At 38.9% G+C, this 20,669-nt stretch overlaps 1 protein-coding gene across 1 annotated transcript in view; it reads right to left on the minus strand.

Moving 5' to 3' along the window:
• The window catches only part of Znf654 (zinc finger protein 654), a 64,562-nt gene that overhangs the window by 23,382 nt on the left and 20,511 nt on the right, over window positions 1-20,669 (minus strand). The window contains exons 2-3 of the mRNA XM_075951790.1: window positions 17,451-17,596; window positions 10,683-10,764 (exon numbers count right to left, since the gene is read on the minus strand). Of these exons, the coding sequence (XP_075807905.1) occupies window positions 10,683-10,764; window positions 17,451-17,596 (228 nt within the window). The remainder of the gene's footprint in view (window positions 1-10,682; window positions 10,765-17,450; window positions 17,597-20,669) is intronic.

Genomic DNA, 20,669 nt, shown 5'->3' on the forward strand with positions numbered 1-20,669 from the left:
TGCCACTAAAACCTTGGGTAAGCCAGTTCTAATAGCTGGTGTTGGCATTGTATCCTGTCCTTGTGTGTTATTACTCTGTTCACCAGCTCCAATCATTTCTTCAATCATTTCAAGTCTTTTTATTATTGTCTTTATTATTGTCTCTTTTGAATCCTGAATCTCCTGACCTGCATGAGTTTCTAGTAAAGATTGTATGGTTCTTAGGAGTGCCATATTCTTCCTAAATGATAGAATATGCAAAAGAATACTGAAACCTAGTAACCAGTAAATTAAGTTATCCCCATAGTCATATAAACCTTGCATGATATAACCCATTGTATTGGTAACCAGAACAGTAAAATTCGCGTTGGAAACGAAAACTACCATATTACCTATTATCCAGCAAATGGCGCTGTTGCCAAGTCACGACGAAAACAGGGTCCTGTTTCAGAGTCTGTCTAGTATTTGTTAAAAACTGGAAAATGTAAGTTGCTCAACAAAGTAAATGTAATTAAATCAATTCCAGAGACGGAACCAGAAACCCAGAATCCAGGGGTAGAGAAGAGCAACCTGGAAGCCGCTTATGCCTCCACGTGACAGAGTCACCCTGAGGGGTTGCAGCTTTCAGCAACCGCGTGCTCTGGTTCGCGCCACTTAAGAGCTGTGCTTGCAAGGGAGATTTAAAAATGACTCAGAAAAGAGCAAACCACACGGGCGGAGACTACGCAGGCCTGTGGAGTTTAAATCCACGTGGGGAGGCAGACGATAGGGTGCGTGGGGACTGGAAGTCAATCTGAGGTGTCTAAAGAGAAAATATAAAGAACTGCAGCAATAAAAGCCAGTGCCTGATGATTTATATTAAGCTGCTGGCTCCACGCACAAGACACAGGCCACAAGGCCGCCTGCCAGCCGCGGCAGCTAACAAAGGGAGGCTCGCGCCAAGCCGAACTCGCGGCCAGCAGCCGAGCGGGGGAAGGAGAGGTCCTAACACCAAACGTTGGGTGCCAACTGAGGGCGTAAGTCATAAACAATGCCACAGCAGTTTGGAATTACGATTAATAGGGTGGTATTTATTTAAAGGGGAAAAAACTTACAGATCACCGTCAGCCCTCTGCGCAACCAAGAAGGGAGTCTAGTCGCCGGCAGAGCAGGAAGTGAAGAGAAAGAGGAGAGGGAAGTGGCCGCTTTTTTAAAGGGAGAGAGACCACGCGCCAATGGGCTGGTATCTCAGCAGCTATAGGTTGGAGGAGCGGGAGGGCCTCCCACAACAGTACTAGGTTTCGATCCTACTGCATGAGCTGGCTTTGTGGGAGCCTAGCCTGTTTGGATGCACACCTTCCTAGACCTGGATGGAGGGGGGAAGACCTTGGACTTCCTACAGGGCAAGGAACCCTGACTGCTCTTCTTCGTCTGGAGAGGGAGAGGGAGAAGAGTGGGGGGAGGGAGATAGGAGTGGGGGGAGGGGAGGGAAATGGGAGGCAGGGAGGACGTGGAAATTTTTTTCAATAAAAAAAATTATGATTAAAAAAAAATCTGGCATGCCTATAACCACATTGTTGAGCGAGAGACGAGCAGCTTCAAGAAACTCACTGACTAGGCATCTGAGCTGACATGGTCAACTGAGGTTTAATCAAAGACCCTGTTTCAAACAATAAGATGGAGAGTAATAAAGGACACTGAATATCCTCTCTGTCCTTTTCACATGAGCACATGTGTGTGAGCACCAATGCACTCATTTGTGCATACACTATACAACATGCTTGCATAAACACAAACTTTTTGATTTTAAAGCTTTTTGGGCCAGGTAGTGACAGCACATGTCTTTTTTTTTTTTAATTTATTTATTTATTATGTATACAGTACTCTGTCTGTGTATATGCCTGAAGGCCAGAAGAGGGCGCCAGACCTCTTTACAGGTGGTTGTGAGCCACCATGTGGTTGCTGGGAATTGAACTCAGAACCTTTGGAAGAGCAGGCAATGCTCTTAACCACTGAGCCATCTCTCCAGCCCCCGACAGCACATGTCTTTAATCCCAGTACTCAGGAGGCAGAGACAGGTGGATCTCTGTGAGCTCTAGACCAGCCTGGTCTACAAGAGTAAGTTCCAGGACAGTCAGGACTGTTACACAAAGAAACCCTGTCTTGAAGAACCAAAATCTTTTTCATAGTCAGGAAACGTATGCCAAAGAAGCTGCTTGTTGTTTCTTTTGTTGTTGTTGTTGTTGTTTGTTTATTTTTGATGTTTTACCTGCATGTATGTTTATATACCATGTGTGTACAGTGCCTATGGAAGTCAATAGATGATGTCAGATTCCCTGGAATTGGAGTCACAGATGGTTGTGAGGTGTCATGTAGGTACTAAGAATCAAACCTTGGTCTTCTGAAAGGGCAGCAAGTGCTCTTAACAGCTGAGCCATCTCTCCAGACCCAGATGTAATAGGGAGGCCGCTTGTTCGTTCCCAACTGCTCAGCCCCAAAATAATCCACAGAAACTGTATTAATTAAATAGCTGCTTGGCCCATTGGTTCTAGCTTCTTATTGGCTTAACTCTTACATCTAAATTTAACCCATTTCTAGTAATCTGTGTATGGCCATGTGGCTATGGCTTACCAGCTAAAGTTCCAGCATCTCTCTCTCCACCTTCTTTCTCCCAGCATTTAGTCCAGTTTTCCCCACCTACCTAAGTTCTGCCCTATCAACAGGCCAAGGCAGTTTCTTTATTCATTAACCAATAAAAGCAACACATAGACAGAAGGACCTTCTACACCATTTCCCCTTTTCTGATTAAATAAAAGAGGAAGGTTTTAACTTTAACATAGTAAAATTACATATAACAAAACAGGTATCAAGCAAGAATTACAGTTACAATATTTATATCTACTTTATCTTTTATCATAACTAAGGAAAAGTATAACTATAAATTCTTCAATTCCATCAAAGCCTCCAGAAGGATACAATATTACCTAAGTTTACAGGAAGTGCATTGTAAGCAACTTCCAAAAGTCTAGAATTGACAGAGACATCTTGCTACCTGGACAATCACCCAAAGTTCTTCTGTACTACTGGGGCATCCATCTTCAAACTACAGGCCCATAGTATCCAGCAGACTTTCCCACGAAGCAGGAAGTTTCAAAGGCAGTTCCACTTATACTGGCAGTTTGTCCGTCACATTTTTCTGTGTCCTGCAGAATGCCTAACAGACTCTTTCATGAAGCAGGAACCCCAAAGGATCATCTCACCTTTAGGCAAGTTCAGCAGTCATTTTTCTGTGGGTCCTGCATGTTGTCCACTCAAGCAGTCCAGGCAAGAGAAGTTTCTTGCCCAAATGGCTAACCAACTCCATAAGGAGGTTCTTCAATGCTCACCATCCTCTTGAAGTAGTTTGGTGCTGCCAGGAGCAGATGTGTCTCACTGTCATGAAAATTCTTAAGTTCTTAAACATTTTAAATGCCATATTCTGAAGGTCTCTGAAAGATTTGAAGAATACCTATCTAACTGAAATATATCTTTATACATCTAGAAAATCTAACATGATTAAAAGCTTGACTATTATAGATGATTATCTATTAACCTATATTTCTTAATTATACATTACATTTACAAATGAACTCCACAAATGAAATACTTTAATCAAGAGCAGAAATATACATATAACAAAACTGACCTAAAACTTATATCAATAAACCAAGATCCATACCAATGCAAAGTATCCATCTCTATAGCATATCCCTCTTTAAATGTAAAGAAACATTTATAAACAATATTTGGGAATATAGGCATAGTTCTGTCCAAACTTCTTCCTGCTGTTTGGGGGCACTGTTAATGAGGTCTTTCATGTTGTATCCTGTGTGCTAGGTTCATCTCAGTCAGCAGTTGGGCAAAGTAATTTTTGGGGGTGTTCATGGCAACCTTTCAAGGAATTTTGGTCTATCAAACCATATTAGTCTGGAAGCCATCCACAGGTTCTCATCCTCTGTGGAAACAAAAAAAACCTCTTTTCCAAAGCAACATATACTTACATTCAAATTTTAAAGTCAAGATACCTTTACGTTGGTTTAGTCTAGCAGCCTGTACAATGCAATGTCTCTCTGTACATAGCTCCTTCACAGTCAAAAAATTTAAAGAAAACACAATAGTATACATAAACCAGACTCTCTTTGTATATTCCATCTTTAATGGCTCATTCTTTTCTTTACCCCTTTTAATCTATGACTATCTGTACTCTGTCTCTTTAAAGACTTTACCTTTTCTTTTTAAAACATTAACTTCCTTTTATAACTCTCTACACTTTTTCTTCTCTCTCCCGAGCCTATGTACATTTATTCAACACTGAGACTCATTTAGAGTTCTTTTATGTCTGAATCTGCCCTATTATGAATCTGTTAATTCTTTATTTTCCAGAAGTACTTCTTAAAATCTTAACTGTGGCATTACTGTAGTATATACAGTACTTCCTGCTTGCTCCACACAGTCCAGCATGGCAGAGCTGTTTGTGCCTCTGAGCTATGTGCACTGCCCCACTGTCTAGGCACACAGCCAGTCCATGCTGCCATTAAGCAAGGTGCAGCAGTCTGCTCACAAACCATACTCAAATGCTCTGTAGCTGGACCTGCCTGAAAGAGTCAGGGTTTGCTCTGGCAGCACAGCCTAGAAAGGCAGCATTTCAAAACAGCATGGCTTTCTCCTGCTACACTGCATCAAGAAAGACTCTCTTAAAGGAGCTGAGGCAAGCCACCAGCTGAAAAAAAAATGCGGGTAAACTTTGGTTTTTTGTGTGTGTTTCTAGAGTTCCTTTCCAAGTCCTCTCAGGTTTTTCATGGATTTAGTCCATCATTGCTGGTGCCAGTTTGTTGGAGAAGGTTGCTTGAGCGCCAATTTGTAGTAGGGAGGCTGCTTGTTCGTTCCTGACTGCTCAGCCCCGAAATAATCACACAGAAACTGTATTAATTAAATCACTGCTTGACCCATTGATTCTAGCTTCTTACTGGCTAACTCTTACATCTTAATTTAACCCATTTCTAGGAATCTGTGTATGGCCACATGGCTGTGGCTTACCAATCCAGTGTCTTGTCCCCGGTAGGGCTACATGGCATATCTCTCTTCGCCTTTCTTCTCCCAGCATTCAGTCCAGTTTTCCCCACCTACCTAAGTTCTTCCCTATTGATGTGGGAGTCCCCTCTGTGTGTTACTTATATTGGTTAATGAATAAGAAACTGCCTGGGCCTGATAGGGAAGAACTTACGTAGGCAGAGAAGGCAAAACTGAATTCTGGGAGAAAGAAAGCAAAGTGGGAGAGAGACACCATGGAACTGCCAGAGACAGACACTGGGAATTTTACCCAGTAAGCCACAGCCACCAGATATAGTGATTAGTATCATCAACATAACCTAGGAGCTTGTTAGAAAGCAGACCATCAGGTCCTACTTTACACAACTGAATCATGATGTAAATTTTAACAAGTTCCTCGGATACTTTAGCATATATTAAAATTCTAGCAGCATTGAGTTTGTCCCAGTTAATAAGAATGAGAAAGAATACAACCTTAAGCCTATCATATGACTCTACAGATGGACAGAGGTGATATGCTCAGAGATATATTTTTACTGATAGTTTATTAAAAACAGTTCAAAAGTCTACATTAGATTAAAACTGTAAAATATCAATAACTCACTCAAAAACTTTGAAACTTTCCAAGCTTTGCGAATGCAAACTTTTAGAGAGATGTACAGGATAAGACTGCATGTTGACCTTTGCTAGATCCTAAAGGTAAGAAGCCTCGAAAATAACCAACAGCAGTAACTCTCAGATTAGAAAATGAAAACAGATTCCCCAGGTAAAGCTAAAATGGAAGTCAAAGGTTTTAAAGCTTCAATGAGTTAAAAAAGCTCAAGTAAGCTGTGCAGTGACCTATACCTGTAATCCTAATATTTGGGAGACTGGGGCAAAGAGGTTACCCCAAAGTCAAGGTAAACTTGGACTACATAGTAAATTCTAAGCTAGCCAGTCCTACACACTGTTAAACTACATAAAGAAGGCTCAGACTAGAAAGAAGCCATAATCACAAAAGTAGAAGGAAACATTTTTAAGTTGTGGAGGTTAAGGGGATGGGCTTTCTAATTCAGTCAAAATTAGAGATATTGAAGAGATTATAGAAGATCACACTCCCACCCACACACCCAACCCCCCCCCCCTACACAAACCCTACATAAAAACAAAGGCATAAAGCCAAACTTTCCACTAAGGGTTTTTGGTGTCGGGGGGGGGGGTGTGGGGGGTAGGAGTGGATTGTGGATTTTCAAAAATTGATTATATTCTGCTCACAAAAGAATAAAATACAGGATATATCGTTTTTTTCACAGATATGTTTACATATATATTAAGTAGAAAAGAACCTTAGCTGGAACTGGAAAAATATGCATGCAGAAAAAACATCCATATACATAAAAAATTTTATATTTGTATATGTCTGTATATAAAAAAAGAAATAAAAACTTTTCAATGTCTCCAGACACTTAGATGGTTCCCAGTATCCGTGCACAGCATGACATATTTGCTGAGCCCCTCATTTAACACTAAAATGTCCTTCTCTAAAATCATTGTGCAGATATTCTCTAGTTCCTACCTGGCTTAACTGTAATGTATCTGCTGCTTTCCAAAATATTCACTTTGAAAGTTTTGATTTATTGTCTTTCTGCCACAATTACAGGAGTTCACTGTTCTGCTTAATGTTGTTTTTCATGGAGCTTAGTGTCGAGAACAGTGTACAGACTCAATAAATAAACATCTGCCAAGCAAAGACGTTCAAGAGTACATTACCAAGAGCAAGTGTCAAACACAAAGTGAAATGGAAAAATTAATAAATATTAAAAACTTGAATATATAATCTAAGTAGATTATGACTATCATAAAAACAGTTTCACTTTGATTTTTGTTATTTTCCATTTGCATATTTCTGAAACAGGGTTTCACTATGTAGCTTTGGCTGACCTGGAAATCACTATGAAGACAAGGATGCTCTTGAACTCACAGAAATCTGCCTGCTTCTGCCTACCAAGGGCTGATATTAGGAAAGCAAGTATTTTGTTGAATTAAGAATGGACATAGTAGAATGCCAAATATAATTTTCATAATACAGTCAAACTCCTGATTGGCCATAAGCCTTTAACACTATAATAATATTATGTATGACGGGTTCCAGATCAGCCCCTGGAGGTGCTTCAAGTATGCTGTGTTTTATTCCAACCCCAGAGAAGTGCTGATAAGATAATAGTGAAAACACATGGATGCACAGAGTACTATGTGTTTGTGGTGTGGTTTGAAATAAATGATACCCAAAGGGAGTAACACTCTCAGGAGGTAGGGCCTTGTTGGAGTAGCTGTGTTCTTGTTCGAAGTCTGTCACTGCTGTGAAGGCAGGCTTTGAGGTCTCATATATGCTCAAGATACTGCCCAGTATCTAGATCTATCTCCTGTTCCCTGCATATCAACATGTAGCAGCTCCTTCTCTAGCACCTTGTCTGCCTATATGTCCCTATGCTCACCACCATGATGATAATGAAATAAACCTCTAAAACTGTAAGCCCCCCACCTCAATTGAGTGTTTTCCTTTATAAGAGTTACTGTGGTCATGTCTCTTTACAGTAATAGAAACACTAACTTAGGCAAATATTTAATCTGTCTAAACCAATTTAACTAAGTTGGTACCAGGAGTGGGGTACAGCTATGCTAGGCCTGACCATGCTTTTGTTTGGGGAAATGTAAACCTTGGTACTGCAAATGAGAAAAGCAGTTGAACACTTTAAATGCTACTTAATGGGATATAGTAATAGGAGTACGGTAAATAGTGTTGCTAGTTATTTGACTGTGAGGGGCTAGTTCAAGAGGTTTTTTGAGGAGAAAAATTTTAGTATGTTGCCTAGAAATTGTTCTTGTGATATTTTGGTGAAGAAACTGACCGCCTTTGCCATTGCTCAGAGTCTGCTTTAGGTTAAGTGAAGCTTTGGGTTAATTCTGTTGGCAGAGGAAATTTCAAACAGCCTAGTATAGACTCTGTCATGTGGATTATTAGTGTTAACTCAATTGAAGATATATAATAAAAAGAAAAAGCTGACCAAAGTAGATTACAAAATATAAAATTTAAAGAGAAAAGGAGCACCAGGAAGTGGAATGGAGCTAAGTTCTGTTTTCATGGAGATAAACAGAATAAGAAATGGAATAGAGAGAGTGATGATCTGCTCAGAGCAAGATTACAACCAGTTGAATTTCCAGTTTGTGAAAAGGAATTAAAGAAAAGCTTAGATTAGGCTGTGGTGGTGAACAACCTTTAATCTCAGCACTGGGAAGGTAGAGAGTGGTAGGTAGATCTCTCAGCTAACTTGGTCTACAGAGCAAGTTCCAGAACAGCTAAGCTTAGGCAGTAAAGGAAATCATCAAAACCAGAAAGCTGGTAAAGATGTAATTTGAAAGCTCTCTGAGTTCAAGGTCAGCCTGGTCTACAGAACAAGCTTCAGGATAGCCAATTTTAATCAGTGAAGGGAACTATCAGAAGCAGAAAGCTAGTGAAGATGTAATTCAACAAGGGGCTCATGTTCCAGCTCCAGCAAGCAGAATTTGGCACCTCAGCCAACTGGTTGTGGCTTCAAGTATAGAAGAAAGGTATTATGAACCCCTTTTCTGAGATTAAGGAAAGCTGCTGCGGCTAGGCATATGCCAGGGATATCCCTGGGTGAAGGCTTAAAGAGGCCATTGCATGAAGCTGTGAAGGACAAACCTGGATTGCCTTGGAGATCCAAAGATGGAGATTTCAAAGTTGTGGGATACCTGCCAAGAAGAGCCGCTAACAGGGAGTGAAATCAGCCAAAGAGAAAGAAGTGTGTTGCAGTCAACAAAGCTGAAAGTAATTGGAGATCTGAAGAGCATTTTGACATCACACATGGACATGCAATGTTAGGAGTTTGCCCAGCTGGTTTTCTGTCCTACATTGGTCCAGTAATTCCTCACTATGCTCCCTTCCCTACATTTTGGAATGGTAATGTATGTCTTAAGCCTTTATATGTTGGAAATGTGTGATCTGCTGTTTGATTTTGATTTTACCGGTGATTACAGTTAAAAGACTATCTGAATCTCAGAACTTTAGACTTTTAAGTAAGTTTGGGATTGTTATAAACTGTGAAGAATTTTGAAGTTGAACTGAATGATATGGCTACAAGCCTTTGGGGACCAAGAGTAGAATGTGTTGATTTGAAAGAAAATGGTCCCCAAAGGAAGTGGTACTATTAGGAGGTGTGGCCAAAGTGTGTTATTGTGCAGGCAGGCTTTGAGAGTCTCATATATGTTTAAGATACTGTCCAGTGCCTCAGTTTACTTCCTGTTACTTGTATATCAGCATGTAGCAGTACCTCTTGAGCTCCATGTCTGCCTGCATATCATCATGATCCCCACAATGATAATGGACTAAAGCTCTGAAACTGTAAGCCCCCACCTGAATTATAGGTTTTACTTTATTCTGGTGGCGCACGTCTTTAATCCCAGCACTCAAGAGGCAGAGGCAGGCGGATCTCTGTGAATTCGAGGCCAGCCTGGTCTACAAGAGCTAGTTCCAGGACAGGCTCCAAAGCTACAGAGAAACCCTCTCTTGAAACCCCCCCAAAAAAAAGAAAAAAAAAGTTTTCCTTTATAAGAGTTTCCATGGGTCATGATCCCTTTACAGCAACAGAAACCCTAACTAAGACTGTTGTTTCCCAAATACATGGCTAAAAGAACCAAAATATTTTAGGTGTATAGAAATGGTCTTGAAATATTTCAGCGGTTTATGTTTGTGCACTGTGTGTAGAGGCCAGAGACTGATGGTGGATGTCTTCCTCAATTGCTCTCCACCTTGTTTTCAGAGAGTCAATTGAACCTGAAGCTTCTGAGTTAAGCTAGACTGGATAGCCAGTAAGCTACTAGTACCTGCACTGTGATTACAGAAGTGTACAGCTATTTCTAGCACTTTTTCAACAATATTCTGTGTATATGGGTGGACACCTGCATGCCAAATCACACATGAGACATTCAGAGAGCAACCTCTTGGGAGTCTGTTCTCCTTCCACCAAATGAGATCCAGAAATTAAACTCAAGTCACTCAGTTTGGCAGCAATCACCTTACTCATAAGTCATTTATCCAGCCCCTAACTTTTTGTATGGGTGTTGGAAGCCAAACTCAGATCCTGACGTTTTTGAGGGCAGGCATTTTACCAAATGGGCCACCTCACTTCATTCGTCATTCTTGTCTAGATTTATTTCTTTCCCTCTCATACATTAAATGCCAAAAAACAACCTGCAGAGGTTACTATGTGATAGAATATCAGATAGGCAAAGGAAAACAACATAGGGCAAGTAGTTTGCATCTGAAATCAGCAAGACTGCTTCTTCATCAGGGGAAAGTTCTAGACGGGGGAAATGTTACTATATTCCCAAATGTGCTTAGTTTAAGCATAGAAACCACTTTGGCCTACTAAATGTAGAGTTACTGATATAAGCTGCCTGGGAATGAGTTAAAATTGACTTCATGATTTTTCTTCACCTGCCAGTAGAGGCAAATCTTTAAAACTGTCGCTGTAGTGACTATAAACTTTTAAGCAAAAATTTAATAAAAAAAAGTATTTTTAGGGAATAAAACTGATGCATATGTATATAAAATGTAAAAGAGTAAACTGTCTTACCTGGAATGAGCCAAGAATATCCTTTAAGGGTTCTTCATAAAACTCATCTCTTCCAAAGAACAGGAGCAACTCAAAGAAACTCCTGAAAAAAAAAATGTAATTTTCACTGCTTTGTGGGTTTATTCTAGTTTAAAAGACTACCAAGTTGCAACATTTATCGAGTAGCAAATAATTTACTTATAAATACTTAGTTTTAAAAAACTCAATAAAGGGCTTTTGTTAACATACACAATGTTCCTACTTCAATCCACAGGAAAGCATATAAAGAAGTGTATTGGTACATGTCTTTAGTACCAGCACTTGGCAAATGAAAACAACATCAGAAGTTCAAAGTCATCCTCAGTCACACACCAAGTATGAAATCACCCTGCAATACAGAAAATACTGTTACAAAATAAAAAATTTAAAAAAAAACCTCTACAAAGCACAAAAGTAACAATGAACAATAAGCAAGAAGATATAAAACATTAAGTCAGAATAGGTTTGGCACTATGTGATAATATGTAGAAGGAAAAGTTGATTGTAGAATTGCTTACTACCTGAGGTTTTAGACATCTACTGGAAATCCTAGAATGTGCTCTTCAAACATCAAGGAAGAACTACTGTGCATTGCCTTTTTACATGCACCAATATATAATATAATGGTATATTATTTGTGTTTTAATAAATAAAGCTTGCCTGAGGATCGGTGTGCTAAGCAGCCATACTAGTCAGCCATACACGCCAAGGAGTAGTGGCACACACCTTTAATCCCAGGACTCCGAGGAGACAGAGATGGATCTCTGTGAATTCAAGGCCACCCTGGAGTATGCAAGATTGAATCTTTCTAAAAGAGAAACGGAGCTTATACAAAGGTGATCCCAGCACTTGCAATCACATGCCATTATTCCAAGCACTAGGGAGGTGGAGACAGAAGGGATATGGCTGGGAAGAGAGAGGAATACAATGGGGGAAGAGACAGGAACTCAGTGTAGTGTGGAGTTTGAGAATTCATGGAAACAGGATCTCTCTTCACACCTTCAGTCTGAAGATTTGATAGAGGTAAAAGGTCTCTCTAGAAGCTGGCTGCTTTGCTTTTATGATCTTCAGGTTGAACCCCAGTATCTATCTCTGGGTTTTTTAAGGTCTCTCTAGTGGCTGGCTGCTTTGCTTTTATGATCTTCAAGTTAGACCCCAGTTATCTATTTCTGGGTTTTTATTATTCATGCTACAATAGAATATTTATATTTTTGTAGATTGCCTAAGGAGACCAAAAACTAATAAAAGCAATTATCTCTCTTGAAGGCAGAAAGCAAAGATGAACCAGAAAAGGAAAGGGAGTAGGCCTATGCCAGGACCTCTTCAAGTCCTGGCGTTGGTCTGGGACCTCCTAGGGAGTAGGCAGGAACTAGAAACTGCTCAAGGCATGAGGCTGGGACCTCTGAGGCAGTAGACCTGAGTCAGGTCCTCTGCAGATCTGGGTATACCAGGTCTGGGACCTCCAAGGGAGAAGATCAGAGCCAGAGATCTTTGGAGAACCAACCCCAACCTAGAGACCTCTGCAGGAGCAGATCCAGACCAGGGGCATTTACAGGAACAGGTCTGAGTCAGAAACCTAGACCAGAGCAGGCCTGAGACAGCAAACTCCACAGGAAAAGAGCAAACCCCATGGGTGCCGATCAATGGAACCAAATAGAAGACCCAGATATCAATCTACACATCTTTGAACACCTGATTTTTGACAAAGAAACAAAAAATATCAAATGGAAGAAAGAAAGCATATTAAACAAATGGTGCTGGTATAACTGGATATCAACATGTAGACAAATGAAAATAGATCCATATCTATCTATCACTATGCACAAAACTCAAGTTCAAATAGATAAAAGACCTCAACATAAAGCCAGCCACACTGAACATCAGAAGAGAAAGTGGGAAGTATACTTGTACATGCTAACACAGGAAACCACTTCCTGAATATAACCCCAATAGCACAGACACTGAGAGAAACAATAAATGGGACCTCCACACGCAAGGGCAACCCTCCACACACACATGCGTAGACTCAACAAACAAAATAAATAATCTGCCCTTTTTTAAGTTGAAAATTTTCAAGTATTCTATTATATTAGAGTAAAAAAATGTTTTCTTATAGCCACTTTCAGGGAAGAAGAAATGCGGGGTCATCAGTCTGGTATAGGAGTTCCTTCTGTTTGTGTGTTGCTTCCATTGATTAATGAATAAAGAAACTGCTTTGGCCTGATAGGGCAGAACATAGGTAGGCGGCGAAAACAGAACTGAATGCTGGAAGAAGGGCAGAGTAATAGAAGCCATGGATGCTCTGCCTGAGATGGATCCTGGTTAGAATCTCCGGTAAGCCATTGCCACATGGAGATACACAGATTAATGGAGATGGGTTAAACTAATATGTAAGAGTTAGCCAATAAGAAGTTAGAGCTAATGGCCAAGTGTAAAAGACTTACCACGAAACATAATGACCTGAGTTCAATCCCTAGGACCCACACGGTAGGAGAGAACAGACTACCTCAGGTGTCCTCTGACCCCAAACAAGTAAACACACACATACTCACAAACACACTATATTTTAAAAAGAAGCCAAATGTAGTGTCATATTTATTCTTTCTTCTTTTGATTTCTAAATAATTATTCTTTTTTCCTTTGATTTCCAAATTGGTTGATACTTGTATCTACATTACTATATATTATCAATGAATCAAATGAACCTTGGTTGCAATACAGTAGAAAATCAAGTTTGAAATATAGTACAATAAAGATAATCAAAAAAGTAATCTACCATTACATATGTGGTACAGCCACAAAATATCTGCTGTTCTGAATAAGAAGCTAATCATATATGCTACAACTTGACATATTAAGATATACATAAGCATATGCTTTTTTGTCCACTGCACATATGAATGCTACTAGTCTAACAAGTCCATGCCTCTGATAATATCTGGGAACCTGATGTCTATCAGGCTAATACTTAGTTTCCTATTTGCTCATCTCAGTCTGGTATGCTAAAATCCATGAACAGTTTCCTTGTTTAAAAAAAAGGCTGGTAAAGCAACATTAATATCTGAATTCATATAAAAATGATAGCTCTCTTGGTTTTCAGTTTCATACACCATTGTTTTGTAAATTACTGATACACCCATAGATCTGTGTCTTGTCTCGTCATCTTCACAGAGGCTTCCTCCAGCAGCAGATGGGGAGTGGGTGCAGAGACTCAGAACTACAAACTATGTAGGAAAGTCTAAATCAGGTCCCTACCCTCGAAGACCAGGGAAGAGGAGGAGTAAAGGCTGTAAGAGTGGGAGACAGCACCAGAACATGGCTCACAGAGACTAAAGCAGCAAGCGTGGGGCCTACAAGGATCTGCACCACGTTCACTACATATATGTTATGGTTGTTGGCTTAGTGTTTTTTATGGGACTCCTAACAGTAGGAGCAGGTGTATATTTGCCCTTTTGCCTGCTCTTGAGACTTCCTCCTATTGGGTTGCCATGTCCAGCCTCAATGTGTGGGCTTTCACCTTATTTTATTGTATCTTGTTTTGTCCTGTTTGGCTGCTGTCTTTTGGAGGCCTGCTCTTTTCTAAAGGGAAATAAAGGGGAAGTGGATCTGAGGGAGAAGAGAGGTGAAGAGGGGGCTAGGAGAAGTGTAGCAAGGGGAAACTGTGGTTGGGATGTACTGTATAAGAGAAGAATCTATTTTCAATAAAGGAAGGAAAAAAGGGAGGGAAGGAGGGAGGGAGGAAGGGAGGGAGGGAGGGAGGGAAGGAAGGAGAGGGAGAAAGGAGTCTTTATTAATTTACAGGAGAAGAGACAAAGACTAGCTAGCTAGTTATAACTAGCTACTTGGAATTTACAAGTCTCCAAACTTCTCAATCCTCAGTTTCCTTTTCTACAAGAATGAATATTTGAGAGGTATACTTTAATTCAAATATATGTGTATACACACACAGAGAGAAAGAAAACTTTTATTTCTGTATTAAATATAGTTTACAAAAGAAGTAAACCCTAGTAAAGACAGACATATTGTGGTTAGTGATTTAAAATATGTTCCTAAATGGCTCTTCATTTCTAAAACATTTGAAAAATCCTCAGATGAATAAAAACAGAATTCATTTTCATTCTCTGAAAAGATCCCCTCAATAGCCATAGTTCAACTGTCCAGCCTGGAGAAGGCCTGTCTTCCTGCAAAATTACATTAGTAAAGAATTTTGTAAAGAGGGACATATATAAATTACATTAGCTTATATTTACATATAACATATATATGCATATAATTACATGAATATAAAACAGGCTCTTAAAACACATAGCTCAGACATATATATGTTTTTTCAACTGAATAAAAGTTACCCATACATGATATAAACTATGAAAGAGAAGTCTTCAAACAGAAACTAAACATTTTATAATGACTTCTGTGAATATTCTGACTTCTTGTACAGGTACCATTATGTGCTGCTTACTTAAGTTATTCCTTACATGTTTTCAGAAATCAGTAAGTGTTAACTCAACCAGAAGATTTCCCATAGCATCCAAGGCAAGGTAAAGCCTTTGCTATGCCCCCTCATTATACACTGCAATTATCTCAAAATTGCAATTACATAAAGGTATAACTGGTGATTTTAGTATCTCGAAACTCTGCAAGAATTTTAAGAATAAGACTTATTTGTTTTCTACTTTGACCTAAGAACAAAGCACAAAGCTTTACAGAAAATAAAGAAGAGTTATGCACTTCTATAATTTTCTGATTAGTTTCGAAAAATAAAATATCATCATCACAAACTTATTACTACTTTAATGGAACAATCATTTTGCTGTTTCTCTATTTTTCTTCTAGAATTGAAAATACAATTCTCTTTTCTATTATAATAAATTCCAGTAATAAACTTTTCCTTTTAAAAAACAGCAATACTTAACAAGCAGTTCGAATAACTAATTCTTTCACCTAGCACTCTATCTTACATAACATTTGATTCTTATTTTTTGAGAGAGGGTTTCACATAACTATGTTGGCCTCAAACTCCCTATATAGACAGGAATGACCCTCAACTTCTGATTCTCCTGCCTCTACAAGATACATACCTGCTGGGATTTCAGACTAGTGTAATCATACCCAGGGCACATAGTGATTCTTAAACTATTGTATTTTATATGAGCAGCAGTACATAAGCTATCAAACAAAAAAATAAAATCATTATATGATATTTTAAATAATGGGAATGGAGGCCCTAAATAGGGAGTGGGATAAATACAGGAGGGAGGATATAATGACAATAAGGATGCTTAAAAGAAATCATACTATTAACTATCTAAGAAAAACTATAATATGCTTAAGTTTGTATATAAATGTACATAGTTTAAATGAAATTTTAAACTATGCCTCCTCCTCGAACCAAAAAAATCACCTAATACCAGAAAATGAGAATATATAACTATTCTAGTTAGGAAAGTTAAAACTGACTGACTCCTTTTCTATATGCGAGTATGAATTGTTGGCAAGGATTGTTCAAGAGACTCCCAAAACATTAGAGACTATTGCTATTGTCCTTGGTTGTCCCAGAAGTAGAAGGTAAGTTTTTATTTCTGAAGACCACCATGGACATCAGACACATGACCCAAAAGCTCCCTAAGCTTGAAATTATTTGACAGTTTCTTCCCTGAGGACCAGTTTTCATAGTAATAGAAGGTGACACTCAAGCTTTCAAATTGTTGTAGGAGGTTCTTCTGTCTATGTGTTGTTTTCATTGGTTGAATAAAGAAACTGCCTTAGCCTTTGGAGAGGGCAGCACTTAGGTAGGCAGAGTAGATAGAACTGGATGCTGGGAAGAAGGGCAGTCAGAGAGCCGCCATGGAGATGCCAAGTCAGACATGCTGAATGTTTCCCTGTAAGCCATGACCTTGTGGTGACATACAGATTATTAGAAATGGGTTGAATTAAGATGTGAGAGTTAGCCAATAAGAGGCTAGAACTAATGGGCCAGGCAGTGTTTAAATGAATACAGTTTCTGTGTGGGTATTTTGGGGGTTAAGCTAGCTGGGCAGGACGGAACAAGGGGCCCCGCTCCCTTTAACATCAAATGAGGCAATTCAACCAATAGTCCTAACACAGCTATGATGCTTATGAACCACATCAATGACCAGGATGGCATAACTCTGGGGTGCAGTAGCAGCACACATACCTCAGTGGTAACTAACAGTTCTCTAATTGGTCTTATGACCAACTCAACAAGAGGGAAATCATGCCTAGTAATGAACACCTATCCACAAGTCAGGGTAAGTGAAATCATGGATCTTGAAGGAGAACCTTCAACTACTATAATACTAAAGCAGCTAATTCTTAACAAAAAGCCTGGTGTGTAATTTTAACTCAATTCTACCTACAAGCGATTTTTAAAATTGGGAGTTTCTGGACCTCTTTCTAGAAAGTTTTAAGATCCCTCTCTGCTTATTACCATGGCCTCAATGATCATATGCTGAGACTTACCCTTAGAATTTTCTAAGGTCACCTGGAAAATTAAAACCCAATGCAGTGACAAGAAAATGTGTATATCATAAATCCACTTCAACCCAATAAAAGTTAAAATTGTTCTTAAATGTTGCAAGTTAAAACAAAATAACTGAAGTAAAGAAATGACAATTTCTTATTGGGGTAAGAAATTAGGAAAGATTTTATCCTCAGAAGAAAGAACAAAAGCTATTATATCAAAGCAAAAAAATAAATGTGTTGTTGATAAGAAAAAAGTATACTTACACAGCAAGACTACTCAAAACATATTGTACGTGCTCACATTCATCTGGGAACGATGAGCTGGCTGACGTGAAACAGCAAAGTGCAGTCTGAAGAACCTGAAGCTGTGGCAAAGGTACCTGCCATCGTCCAGCATAATCTTCAACCACCTTATAGAGAAATGAGTTAAAAAGCACATTACTATGGAAAATGTTACCAACTTTACATTTTAAAAGGCAGGTAAAACTTAAAGGATATGTGAAAACATTAGCTCTGTATGAATGCACATGACTGACATAAAACGTCCTATACTGTTTTATCAGGGTAGAAATCTGATATGGGATTCCCCTCTGTTTGCTGTGAATACCATTGGTTAATAAAGAAATAAGCTTGGCCTGATAGGGCAGAGTAGAGCTAGGTGGGGAAAACTAAAATGAATGCTGGGAGAAAGGAAGCAGAGTCAGAAAGAAGCCATGTAGCCCCACGGGAGACAGACGCCAGAAGGTTACCAGGTAAGCCACAGCCCTGTGGCCATACAGATTAATAGAAATGGGTTAAATTAAGATGTAAGAGCTAGCCAAAAAGAAGTTAGGGTTAATAAGCCAATCAGTGACTTAATTAATACACTTTCTGAGTGATTATTTTAAAAAGCCTGGGGGGCTGGGAAACAAACAGCATCTTACAACAAATTGGCACCCAACATGAAGTACTACATCCACATAAAAACCTGAGAGAGCTTAAAAGGAATTCTAGACAAAAAACCAGTTCAACACAGCTTCTTGCTTTTGGCTAGCAGCATGTCGAAGCTCCTTTAAGAGAAATTTTCCTGATTCAGCTGTAGTGGGGGGGAGGGGGGAGCTGCGCAGTTTTGAAATGGCAGCTTTCTGGGCCTTGCTGAACTCTGGCTCTTTCAAGAGGCTGAGCATTTAAATAGGGTTTCAGGGCAGTGTGCTGCAAGTTACTTGGTGGCAGCATGGGCCAACTGCGTATCAGAGTTGAGGCAGTGAGAACGACTCCCACCCAGCAGTCTCACAGGCAATGAATGGAACTCCTAAGGCATGTTGGACTGAGCAGAGCAAAAAGGTAAAGCAGCCTTAGTAATAATAATTCTGCTTAGCTTTTTAGAAAGCACTTCTGGTCAGAAAAGGATTACAGATATGCAATAAAGACAAATTCAGATGAAGAAGACTTCTAAATGGGTCACAGTGCTAGATAAATGTACACAGGCTTGAAAGAGAAGGAAAAGAGTATAAAGAGTTAGAAAACGAAATAAATCGTTTTAAAAAAATAAAAGTCTTTAAAGAGACAGAGTACAGACAGTCATAGACTAAAAGGAATTTAAAAAATAAGTCATATAAAGATGGAATATACACAGAGAGTCTGGATTATGTATACTATTGTGTTTTCTTTGAAATTTTTTGACTGCATAGAGATATTTGATACTAGGGACTGCTAAGCTAAGCAACATATATACTTTAAAAGTATCCTGATTTCAAAATATGGGTCTAAGGATTTGTTACATTGGAAAAGAGGTTCTTCTTTTGTTTCCACAGAAGATAAGAACCTGTGAAATCCTTCCAGACTAATGTAGTTAAATGGACCAAAGCCCCCCAAAAGGTTACTGTGAACACTCCCAAACTTACTTTACCAAACAAAAAGCAGGAAGAAGTTTGGAGAGAACTACACCAAATTCCCTAAATATAAATTATCATTTATAAATGATTGTTTACATTTAAAGGAGGATATGCTATAGAGGTTTGCATCGGTATGGATGTTGGTTTATTGATACAAATTTAAGGTCAATTTGTTATATGTATATTTCTGCTCTTGATTAAAGTATTGTGTTTGTACAGTTCATTTAAAAATGTAATACATAATTAAGAAATATAGGTTAATAATCATTTATAATAGTCAAGGTTGTAGTCATATTAGTTAGGTTTTCTAGATATGTAGAGATATATTTCAATTAGATAAGTATTCTTCAAATCTTTCAGAGACCTTCAGAATATGGCATTTTAAATGCTGGGGAGAGAGAACTATGATTCACAGGCCTTATTGGTGGCCACCTCAGTTTCAGACTCAGTGAGAAGCCCTGATTCAACAGAACAAACAATAGATAAAAGTTTGACATGACCTCCTCCTCCGACCTCCATGTATGCACATCTGTATGTTCACCCCTCATCCTAGACACATACACCAATCAAACACTTCATACTCACATAAAGAAAGAGAGCCAGTCATCACTTTGAGCTTTCCTAATTAGAATAATTTTGTAGGAAAAATCTAATTAAAGTTACATTTATTAAATGCTAAAATGATTTAAAAGTAGGTTCTAATAAGTAAAAAGCCATTTGAAATCTGTAACAATCTTAAAGCTCAATATTTTTGGATGCTTTAATAAAGCATGTTCCTTGCTCACCTCATTGCTACTGAAGTTGATATTTATATAATATGAAGGTCTTTTAAGAGCTCCTAAGCTGGGTGGTGGTGGCGCACGCCTTTAATCCCAGCACTCAGGAGGCAGAGGCAGGCGGATCTCTGTGAGTTCGAGACCAGCCTGGGCTACAAGAGCTAGTTCCAGGACAGGCTCCAAAACCACAGAGAAACCCTGTCTCGAAAAACAAAACAAAAAAAGAGCTCCTAAGTATGTTCCAAAATGGTAGTTGGAATAGGTGCTTCTACATCTTCACATTTCATGCTGTCTTAAAGACTGTCTATTCTACATGTACCTACCATCCAGAAGCTTAAGCAAATCCAAATGCAGCTACTGATAGATAATTCACTACATCTAAAGACAATTTTTACGGTATAAATAGTTCAGTGGTAGACAGCTAGAGCAAATTCAATCTCTGGTAGCAGCAAAATAAATATGATTTACTTATAGACTCGCTTATTAGAATATCATTACGAAACAAAAAATGACATCTACCTACAAGTTTTACCTTGATTTGAAACTATATAAATAAAACATACCATAGTTTGTCAAATGTACCTGGCAGCCATCATAAACTTCTTTATACAGTCTTTTGTCTGAATTAGATATCTGTCTGACATCTCTCATTTTAACTATTTTCCCAAAGGTATCCAAAATTTCTACTTCTCTCAAGAGCATATCCTGCTTATAGCTCAAATTAACATCCATATTCCTCTTAAACATGGTCCGAGTGAACCGTTAAGAGTGGTGGCGCACGCCTTTTATCCCAGGACTCGAAAGGCAGAGGCAGGCTGATCTCTGTGAGCTGA

Source organism: Microtus pennsylvanicus, chromosome 1 (assembly GCF_037038515.1).
Source record: "Microtus pennsylvanicus isolate mMicPen1 chromosome 1, mMicPen1.hap1, whole genome shotgun sequence".
Lineage (NCBI taxonomy): Eukaryota > Metazoa > Chordata > Mammalia > Rodentia > Cricetidae > Microtus > Microtus pennsylvanicus.